The sequence below is a fragment of the Alnus glutinosa genome, chromosome 7 (assembly GCF_958979055.1).
Source record: "Alnus glutinosa chromosome 7, dhAlnGlut1.1, whole genome shotgun sequence".
NCBI classification, from domain to species: domain Eukaryota; kingdom Viridiplantae; phylum Streptophyta; class Magnoliopsida; order Fagales; family Betulaceae; genus Alnus; species Alnus glutinosa.
In genome coordinates, this window is record NC_084892.1 from 19,428,614 (window position 1) to 19,440,064 (window position 11,451).

The following is an 11,451-nucleotide window of genomic DNA, read 5'->3' on the forward strand; positions in this document are numbered from 1 at the left end:
AATTTGAGTCGGAATACATTATCAACAATCCAAAAAAACAAACTATCGCTCGAATAAACTTCGGCTCCGAAGGATCCAGTTGGAAGGGTCCAAGCGTCCTTTTTTTTTTTTTTTTATCTATTCAATAAGGGAAAGGGGAAAGGAATTATAAGGTACGGTCTTTACGACTCTTAATCCTCATAGAAGAAAGAAATGATAATTGATAGAACCCAGATAATGGTTCTCACCCCAAACCAACAATCTAATTAAGATTTAATCAGAAAATCATTAGCAATAAAAATACAAGGTCAAACACACATCCACAACATACATCTGTTCATGAACTGAAAAATCCAAAGGAAAAAATCATTTCGAAGCAGACAAATCCAAAAAAATCGCTAGCAAATAAGATCCAGATTACAAACACAAAGAATACTTATTGATAAGCACCGAATGTTGCACATTCAAATTCTTTAATTTACATATGTTAATCTCTTAATTTTGTTATGGTTTGATGTTTTGTGTTGTTTTTGTGTATTTTTATATTTTACAGGTTTTAAAAGAAAAGCACTCAAAATCCATCAAATTCTAAGATTAGAATAAAGTCGGCAAGAATATTGAAGTCAATAAACTCACTTTTGAAAATATCCTAATATATTCTAGTATACACCTCTCTCATATATGTATTTAAAAATATCCTAGTATGTTAAAAAAAATTCTCACATATTTGAGCAAGGTGTTACAATAGGTGCCAAAGAAGGAAATATCATTCTCATGGGTCAAAGCCTAAGACTCAAAGTTCCACAATACAGCCATTTACCGAAGATACCCTTAATCGGTGGCAAGATTCGTTGTTGACCCCAATCAAAAAGGGTCATTTTTTTTATCAGCTCCATGGAAACTTTTTTTATGTTTTCGAAATGCTATCATTATCACCAAACCATTTCCGCGAAAAAGACTAGCCGGTTTCCTTTCCTTTTACTTTTCTTCATCATTGTTCAAGGCAACACATTGACCAAGAAAGGAATCAAATGACTCACCCCTAAAACTATACAGGATTTGACCATCCTACCCTTATATATTTCCTAGGATTTTTATTTTTATTTTTATTTTTTTTGTGGGTGCCCTTATATATTTCCATTCATTAACATTTCCCATGTAATTTTAATACTCTATATATATATATATATGACTCAATTTTTATTTTTATTTTTATTTTTATTTTTGAGGGAATCTTTGACTCAATTAGGTCTAATGTGATTTGTAATATAATAAGAAGAAGAGAAATGTCCCAGAAGAAATACAATTATTTTATAAAATCTAGCAATGTCTTCAAGTTGGGTTTCCCATCTATTCTTTTTTATGGCAACTTATTGGTAAAGTCAATTTCATTATCTACTCTCCGACTTAAGATTGGTTGCGATAAACTAATTACCTACCCCACCTTATATTAGGACAACTAATTATATAGCTAAAAAGAACAAATAATTATATAACCGGCCAACAATCTTTGAATCTAATAGCAGCCATAAGCTATGTTAAAAAAAATATTTTAAAAATTAAGAAAGTCCAAAAGAAAATTATTTTGATAAAATAAATGTTTATCTAAATTAAAGAATTTATTTTTAGATTTAATTCATTTAGTTAAAGATTAAACCTAAGCCTATTTTTACAAAGAGAAGTTTATAAAGGGAGAAAGCCAAGAAATGTCTTAGTTTAAGGCTAACTTCTAATTTGAAATAGAGTATGTTTAGATTTAATTACAAAGTCAAGGCCGATGTGTCGAACTTATTATTCAAGTTCTTAAAATGTTTTTCATGTTATGATTTTATATTATAATAATGTTTATGATATAAATGTTATCATGTGTCATAAGTCTTTATATGAATATTATGATGTTACACTTTTAGAAGAGAGCAAGAGGTATACTGTTATATATCTCAATTGTACCGTTTGAATTGGATTATGTTTAATGTAACCCCTATACATTATTAAATAATTAAATTTAACATTTATCTCAAAAAATTATAATATTTTTTGTTTTGACATAAAATATAATTTTTTTTTAAAATGTTTTCATATTTTGAGATAGTCACATGAAGCCATAATGTGGAATAAAATTAAGCTAAAGAATGGTTCATAATTTTGAAATGGTTATTTCCCGTTAATGAGACAAAACCCCATTTACTATCTTATTTAAAGAAAAAAAAATTGAAGGATAGGGAGCATTTTAAAAAGATTTTTATTGTCTTTTACATGATCAAGAGCTTTTATTTAAAATATATTAATACGGAACCATACGAATAATGAAAGTTTATAATTATGAAAGCAGGCTTTTCTTTTTTAAAAAGGCATATGTTGTCTAACGTTACATAATTATTAAGCCGTGAACTTACTCTTTTCACCCGTAAAACTCATTGGGCTCCACCATCACCTTCTTTAGCCATTCTCTTATGCCATCTTCCCCGCCTCTCTTTTTGGGATAAGGATTCTCTCCATTTGAAATGGAGAGGATCTAAATTCCTCTTTTTGGCATTCTTTATGCGGCTGTCGCCACCTCTCCTTCTTTCACATTACTTCGAGTATCACCTTCGACTCCCTTTGTTTGACGGCTACTTCACAATCTCAGGCTCCATTCTTTAGTCTCCCGCACTCTCTCATCTATTATTAAGCACATGTTTGGTAAATAACTATTTCATTGAAAAAAAAAATTATTATTGAAAATGAGATAACTATTTATATTCATTAGTTTATTTATAACACTATAAAAAAATCCTGAATATATATTCAGGCTGCAATACAACACTGGAACAAACCAAATAAAATGATTTGGGTTAAAAACAAGGTGAGGCCTATGCACCGGAATATGCTGTAATTTTTTAAACGATCTAATTTAATTCTAAGTTTTTCACTATAAAAAGGAGAGAGAGTAAAATTAAATTTAGACGGTTAAAATAAATTACTTTTACAACGCTTAGGCCAAATTTTCCATAATGCCCCCAATTTTCAGATAAAAGCCCGAAATTTAGGGAGAAGGCAGGGGCATTACTACTATTACTATTACTATTACGTAACATACATTCTTCACCTGCTCACATTCTCTCTCACTCCCACTTGTCCGGTGCCTCTTTTCGTAAGTATCTCCAACCTGTTCCACCTGTCTTTCCTTCCTTCTTCCTTCTTCCTTCTTCCTTCACTCACATCACGCATCCGTAAGCTTTTGCCCGCCACCAGCAACAACAATAACAACGACAAAGCTCCACAAACTGTTATCATAAATGCAGGTTTATTTAGTTTCCAAATTCGTTTCTCTCTTTGCTTGTATAACTGAATTTCCGCTTTCTTTCTATTAATTTTGTAATTTTTTTTTTTCTTGTAAAATATTTTCAGACGAGAACAGTTCAGGTGAAGCAGGTTTCAGATCTAGCTAGTGAGAGAGAGATTCACGAATTCTTCTCATTTTCCGGAGAAATCGAACACATTGAGATCCAACGGTATCTTATTTCTATTTCTAATTCATCTATTGTTTATCAGAGTTTAGATTCTTGGATCTTTGTTTTTACCTATCTTATTTTTGTACCAAAATCTGTTTGTTTACTGAGAAAAATCCGGGAAAGAAGTAGGAAATTAAAATATTTGTTGGCATTGGTTTTCTTTTTCTCTTCTTATTTTATTTTTCTTTTTGGTTAAAAGAAATTGTTTTAGTTTACAAATGAGTCAAAAAGAAAAGGAAAGACTGAATTTAATTATTCCATATTTGTAGTTCCTATTTTAGTTTTTCTTTAATTCTCTGCTTCGTTGCTGAGAAAACGTAGGAAAATAAATGAAAATGCAGTTATATTTTGTATTTTAAAATGTAGAAGTTCCTTTCCTAAGCCCAGTTGCAACAAAGTGAAGGGTAAGGGTTGATTGGGGCTGTTATGTTACGTTTTTTTTTTTTTTTTGGTTGCAGTGAGTCCGGGCAATCAAAGAGTGCATTTGTGACATTTAAAGATCCTAAAGCGCTTGAAATAGCATTATTGTTATCGGTATTTCCTCAATACAGTTTACTTTCTTCTTCTTATTATTTTTTTTGATGAAGAAGTTTACTTATTAATGAAGTCACTGTCTTATTTTGTATTTGCTTTGGTGAACATGCTTTATCTTTCTTTCTCTTAAAGTTTCAATTATTCGGTTTGCAAAATTAGTTTTGGTTGACTTTAGGGTGGCTGAATTGCTTCAACATTAAACTTCTCATTGGCCCTTTTTATTTTCTTACATATAGCAGGATTTACCTGCTTTTTTTCATTGCCAAGCTTTTGTAATTGCTATTTGTGCTTCTAGAGCCAAGTTCAATGTGATTTTCATTGTCGGGTGTTGTATATTTGCTTCAAGACAAATTTTCAAACCAAATGATTGTGATTAATCTGCTTGAATCGGTTTAGATTGAGTAAATTTCATCTTGACTTGGAAATGTTAGATAATTGTCGATTCCTGTGTTGTTAGTGGCTATGGTATACGATATATTTTAAAGCTTTATAATATGATTGTGAATATTAATTTCACATAAGAATCCAGTCCATCTAAAATTTGTCATGTATTGTTGTCTGATGTCATATTCTTATTTTTGTTTGGACTTGGTATTAAAAAAAAATAATATGGGCCTAAGGCTTGGGGTAATATTGTCATGTATCAACTGAGTTTTGCCAGGGTGCTTCATGGTTTTTAGTATTTTAACCTAGAATACTAATCTGTCTAACATGCTAGGAGATGTCATTGTGTATTTTTAGCAATCATCCTATTTTACACTTTTCAAGGTTTTCTTGACTCTTGACTGTCACTATCAAATGCATTTGGTGTAGACATGGCACACTTTGTCAATGGATTGTTTTTCCAGAGACTTTGAGTTTGTGCAAATGTTATTGTTAATATGACAGTAAGTTTGAAGGGTGTATGCCGTCGACGGTTGTTGTATTCCCCATTAGTCTTGTAATTAGAGCTTGTTACTTGCTATTTTTTGTCTGGATGGTATTTTTAGATTTAGCTGCTGCTTCATAAATGCCTGTTCTTTTTTTTTTTTTCCTAGAAACACCATCCTCAGATACTATTTTTAGGTTAAGGACATCTGAAGGCAGAATTGTTTTATCCTAATAAATACCAGCTCTTTTCATACCCTCTTTGTGTGTGTGTTGAGAGGTAGAATTGGTTTTTGGAAGTTAGGAACGGTACAAGGTATTTTGGGGTTTTCCAAAATACGTCTGTACAATTAGGTTTTACTTATAAATATGTTATGCTCTAATCCCAAATCATATTATTGAAATATAGTTGCACTCTTGTGGACTTAGACACATTGTCAAACCATATAAATTTGTGTCTTGATTTTCTCTTGTTCTCTCTCTTTTCGATTCCATATTATTTATCATTATTGTGCACAGTAACAACATGATAGTGAGAGTTGGGATACACTTAATCTATGATTTTGAAATAAGATTTAGGTTCCTTAATGATTCAAGGGAGTGAGATGGGCACCTTTATCTCTAGGAAATGATTTCCTCTATCTATGTACTTCCTATTGCTAGCTTTACTAAATTGGCATCCAAAGGATTTTTTTTTTTCCTCTTATATCATTTTTTTTTTACTACAAAGATTGATACAAGGTCTGGTGGCTTTCTGACCAGAATAGAAACCATGCCTTAGTAAAATGTCTAATTTTAATTTTCTCCACAAGGTGCACACTAATTTGGCATGATATAACATGTCAGGGCATGTTCCTTTTTGTCCCTACTGGGTCTTGTTTCCTTTTTGTCACTAATTTGTTTCTATTTCTTATGAATAGGCGCTGTATAGTGCATGCCTCACAAGTAAAAACTAAGTATTTTGTGTTGCAGGGAGCAACAATAGTAGACCAGATTGTGAGTATAACTCCTGTTCAAAACTATGTAGCAAAACGTGAGATGCAGGTAAATTTATTGAGAAGTTCTGCAATCTCTTTTCAGGTCCTGTAGCCAAAATTTTGTATTCATTTAGTGCAATTCCTGCAGGAAGTTAGGGTGGTGGACAATGCTGTGTGTATCTCTCCTGCTGAAAACACTTCAGTTGTTGAGGTAATAAAAGATAGTGCTATAGATCTCACTTGCGATAGAATGAGTGCCAAACCATTTCATTCACTGAATTGAGTACTTTTTGGTAGAGATTAGAGCCTTCCTTGAAATAGGAAGGCTGTGACTGCTTCTTGTTGAATTCCATCTTGATGAGCCATGTGTGATGTGCCGTATTTATGCTTTATCAACTCTGCCCTCCAATATCCTTTTTTTTTGAAGAACTTCTTACTCTTTTTCATTCGAGATCATGTAGTTATAATTTATTACCTATCTATATTGATGGATGGTGTGCACTGCAAGGGTTCTTGCAAGTATTAGATATGAGCTCCTGTAAGGATCTAGGATGGCACCTTCAGTTTCTTTGATACCTTAAACTATTGTCTAGTCATTTGCCACAAATATTCTCTTGGGGTTGATTGGCTTAGGGTACTGTCTCTGTTAGCAGGATAAATCTAACCCGCCAAACAATGGAAGAATGTATGTCAGTAAAGCACAGGATGCAGTTGCAAGTATGCTAGCAAAAGGTTCAGCTATTAGACAAGATGCCATGAACAAGGCCAAAGCATTTGATGAGAAGCATCGGTTGACAGCCAGTGCATCAGAGAAGGTCGTTTCCTTTGACAGGAGAGTTGGGATTACAGAGAAATTTACGGCTGGGATCTCAGTGGTCAATGAGAAAGTGAAGACTGTTGATCAAAGGCTTCAAGTGTCAGATAAAACGATGGCTGCAATATTTGCAGCAGAGAGGAAATTGAATGACACAGGATCAGCTGTTAAAACAAGCAGGTATGAATCTAATTGCTGAAACAAATATCATTTAAGTTACTTATCAAAAGAAAAAACAAATATCATTTAAGTTCAGGTCTGCAGTTTCCTGCAAGTCTAGCAATATGTAAGCTATAACATAGCATGCAGATAAAACAAAAAGAAAAAATGATATTGCATAAGATGCTAGGGCAACCAGTTACCTGATTTCCATAACGAGTGTTGATGAAAGAACAAGTACAGGTTGTTTGCATGTCAGTCAGTTATGCTAGGATAGCGGGAAGCCATTTTCCTGTCTTTCCCATGCTCATGGAATGGATCCAGTACTCCCTTGATCTTCATTGGTTGGAACAAAGATACTGGATTAGGAACCCAAAATTCTTTAAGAAGGAAGTTTCCTTCCAAAATCGTAAAGCATCCAGTTCCTTTGACTGGTTTAGCTTACAAATGTGTTTTCCCTTTCCTTCTAATTAACGCTTCATTTGTTTCAACATTCATAAAAAAAATAAAAATAAAAAAATAAAAAAGAAGAAGAAGAAGAAGAAGAAGAAGAAGAAGAAGAAAAGGAAAGAAGAAAAAAAAGGCTTCATTTGTTTCAACGTAAAATATTTTCCATCAAATGTTTTTAGTGTTTTCAGGTGTTTGGTTGTGCTTGGAAAACTTGGCCAGCCAAAAACATTTTTGGTCAACCGAAAACACCCCCATCTTTTCCATAAAATGATGCACCTTTTTTTAAAGGTGTAAAATATTTTCCGTTCACAGCTCTTCTCTTTCAGATCCCCTCCTTCCTGACAAACATCTTTGCTATGGCACACCTTAATTTGGGTGTTAACTATTTCACATTTTCAATGTGAACCAAATAACTGAATGTTTTCAAGGAAACATTTTTCGGGTGATAGCCAAGCACCAAAAGATCCATAGTTTTTCCGGAAAAGTTTTTTCAGCTGAAAACGTTTTACGCTAGAGATTGTCATAACAAGCATAGCCTAAACCCTTTAGTTATACTCTTTCCAGGAGTCGCATAGTCTTGTAAGTAACTACAGCAAACATGACTTTAATATGTTTGGGCTCATCGAGTTGCAGTATAATTTGTTCTTCATGTTCTGGCTTCCAAATCATGAATATATGTTATTTCTGTGCAGTCCCTCGCTCTAAGTGATTTGGGCTAGTGGTATAAGTAGTTAGTTTTCTTTCATTGTTGATATTTGTGGTTGCGTACTTACTTTAAAAAAGAAAATAAAAGAAAAGAAAATTCAAGAAACAATATATTTATAGTTGGGTCTGAAATATATGAGGGAAGCATAGATAAGGACCTAGTTATCTTTGTCTGACAAACTCATCTCTATTAGTTTATGATGATAGAACAAAATAACTTAGTCAATGAACTCTCTTTTGGTACTGGATAGGTATGTTACTGCAGGAGCGGCATGGTTAAATGGTGCTTTTGGTAAGGTGGCAAAGGCAGGACAGGTTGCGGGTACAAAAACGAGAGAAAAGTTCCATATGGCTGTGTCAAACTTGACTGCAAAGGTGGATTCTGAATACTTTCTATCTTAACTTCATTATGATTGATTAATGGCATATTAAGGTGAAAATCTAAATTAAGTTAAAAGGCATGCGTTCATATCCTCTAAAAGGGCCATGAAGCCGTGGTCCTATAAGTTGAGTTGTAAGATATCAAATCACCTTTTATATCGAGTGTGCAAGAAATGTCAGAAAAGGGTGCCTTTAGATCTGGTTGTTAGTCAACTGCAGTCTTTAGAAGCTCTTTGGTTATTATATTTTAAGCAAGACATGTGTCCTATGATCTTTAAATAGCATCTTTTCCTGTTTCTTGTTTTCTATTATCCTTTTATGGGTGGCAACCCACGGGGGATTAGAGGGGTGGGGGGTTTGGCGGGGTTGGTTTTGAGTGTGTTTTGCATATCAAAACTATAATCTTAAACCAAATCGCAGAAAATGTATTGTTCAGAAGTGTGTTTTTAAAAAATTGCAATTTGAAAATAGAGAAAAATCTGCGTTTTCAAATCGTAGGCAAGGAGGTGTTTCTTAAAATGTACAATTTTAAATATTAAATTGCGATTTTGCCAAACACGTAATTGTGTTTGGAAAAAAAAATCGTGTTTTCAAATCAGACGTTTTAAAATTGGACTTTTTAAAATCACAAACCCAAAATGACCCTTTATCTTGGCCTAATCCAAAAGTTGGAAGTATTTACACTTAGTCGTTAGAGCTCCAACAATAGTTTCCTTAGATTTTCTTTGAATTTAGGGAGCTAAGCTATTTTTTGCTTCCTTGTTCAAATAAATTCTACAATAACTTCCTTTATTTTTTTCCCTATAGCATTTAAATATTCTTTTAAATAAATGCTTGTGGAAAGATAGAGCCATTTAAATATTCATTCAAATAAATGATAGGGGGAAGAAAGAAGAAAGAGCAGGAAGAGAGTTTTTTTTTTAATAAAATAATGGATAGAGAAGCAAAAGTGCTACCCTATATTTAGTGTAGCACTTTTGGTTCCTTTGGGTTTTCCTTAATTGTAGGAAACATCAAGAGAGTCTGTTGCAAAAGTATTTTTAGTAGTTTTTCCCATATTTAAGGAAGTGAATGAAATTTAAGGAATCTATTGTTTGTACTCTGGCTAGTTTATTAAAGTCCTTGCTCTTTTGAATGCAGGAACCTCCAATTGTGGCTTAAGCCAAAAACTTTGTTGCAGAATGTTGGTCGGAGGACTTTGGTAATGAATGCATTGCCATATCTATCACCAATTGAAGAATTGGAGTTCGCTGGCTTGGTGTAGATTGAGATTAATTTATGTGATTCTTCTTTTTGCTTATCCTTCAATGGTGTGATGTGTGCACTTGGTTATATTATTCAATATTTTTTTATTTTTTTTTATTTTTTTATATTCTTTAATTCTCATTATTGTTGTAATTTTGCGATTGTAACATTGCTTTGAAGTGGAGTAAAGAATTTATGGCCGTGGCAGAGTTTTATATTGTTTCTCATTATCGTTGTAATCTTGTCAATCAGGAAGAACATTATAGTTTTTTATTTATTTATTTATTTATTTTTTCAAGTGAACATGATAGTTTCTAAATGTCATAAGCTCTTTTTTTTCGAATTTCTTTTTACAATGTAAAATCATGCCAGGTCCGGCTTATACGCTGTCTGCTGTCAAAATATTTAAAGGGCAAACGTTGTCGTTTTTTTACCGAATCTTGTGGAAGCAGCCATTTTCTTTTTGTAAATTCTCATCTAATCTTACCAGTTTCACACTTCTTTCTTTGTAAATTCTCGTCCACTTTCTCAACCAGCTCAAGCCTTAGCATAAAACCAAACCCACGACACAAGTCACAAAAATTAGCGTAAAAAACTGCAATTGAAATTGAAATAGAAAGAATTGAACCCACGAGCACCAAGTTTTTTGGAGTAAACAACAAACGAGGAAGCCATAAGCTTGAACCGAAATGGTGTATATTCTTCAGCCAACGGTGTTAAGGCTTCAGCTTGAGCTGGTTCTGAAAAGACAATATTTTTACAGACTAGAGCACATCAGCCCGATCCAAAATTGAAAATCGTGGCAAGGGAAAATGGTACAAAAATCAAGATTGGAGTCCTAAAAAGAGGCAAACATTATTTTGACACCCAAAATGTTGGTTTTTAACTCACCCCTCTAAAGTGGTGGAACATGCCCCTCTTGAGAGGGGTTTGGAAGCAATACTTTTGGGTTGGACTGTATTCAAGTTTAGTACCGAAGGTTCGAGTTTTACTCATTTAATTTTATTCTGAATACAAGTCAAACTCGAGTTTATCACCGAGCTAAATATTATGTTCAAGTTTAGCTCATTTATTTTTCGAACGAATCCCAAGTTTCCAACTTGTTCAAGAGTTACTTAATTAACTTATGCATTTCTTATATAAAATAAATATCATGATTGTTTATCTTTTTGTAAATCTTACTAATCATTAGTTAATCAATTATCATTAAAATTTTATCATTTAATTTAATTAAATAATTAATTTGAATCTTATATAAATTCATTATGCACATATACAAACATGCATGCACCCACACACATATCCATACATACTAATATACTCACAAATCTCTAAAATTAAACTCACATCAACAATAATTCAAGTTATATTTATCATATTAAGAAGATAATTCCATTTTACTTAAAATGTTTTATTGATAGAGTTTTCGGCATGTTGTGAATGGCACGCTCTATAATGTTCTTCACATCCCATGATCGCTGCAACACCTGCAAAACTAAGAGAACGCGTCGGGGTTTGGCCCGCGCTTCCCCCTCTGATGGCTAACTCAGTGCCATACTCAATAATAGTTTCCATTGTAATAAAATTTGGTCTAGGGATACACCTGGTGTAAATGATTATTTATATGCTAAGAGGTAGCAACAAACCTAACGGCTTGATCAGTTAGGGTTTCACCTGTGGGCTGACTATGAGCCTGGAGGCCCACAACCTTTCTTAGTGGGTTTTCTCCCCAACATAATAAAATAATACCAAAGAACTTTGTAAAAATGAAGTTATACAAGTTTATACGAGCTTATCTGAGCCGAATCAAGTTTATACAAGTATGTCTTGTTTAATATTCGAACGT

The 11,451-nt window shown here is 33.0% G+C and overlaps 1 protein-coding gene across 2 annotated transcripts; it reads left to right on the forward strand.

The window, feature by feature from the left end:
- The first annotated feature begins 3,049 nt into the window (after window positions 1-3,049).
- On the forward strand, window positions 3,050-9,820 carry LOC133874379 (binding partner of ACD11 1). Of its 2 annotated transcripts, none has more exons than XM_062312283.1 (8): window positions 3,050-3,263; window positions 3,370-3,473; window positions 3,932-4,007; window positions 5,847-5,918; window positions 6,000-6,062; window positions 6,502-6,845; window positions 8,231-8,354; window positions 9,501-9,820. In XM_062312283.1, exons 1-8 carry the CDS (start codon window positions 3,258-3,260, stop codon window positions 9,519-9,521), a joined length of 810 nt encoding a protein of 269 aa, XP_062168267.1. In that variant the 5' UTR covers window positions 3,050-3,257; the 3' UTR covers window positions 9,522-9,820. The 2 variants fall into 2 exon arrangements, with proteins under 2 accessions (XP_062168267.1, XP_062168268.1); XM_062312284.1 differs by having other exon boundaries at window positions 3,053-3,263; window positions 6,505-6,845.
- Window positions 9,821-11,451: the final 1,631 nt, after the last annotated feature.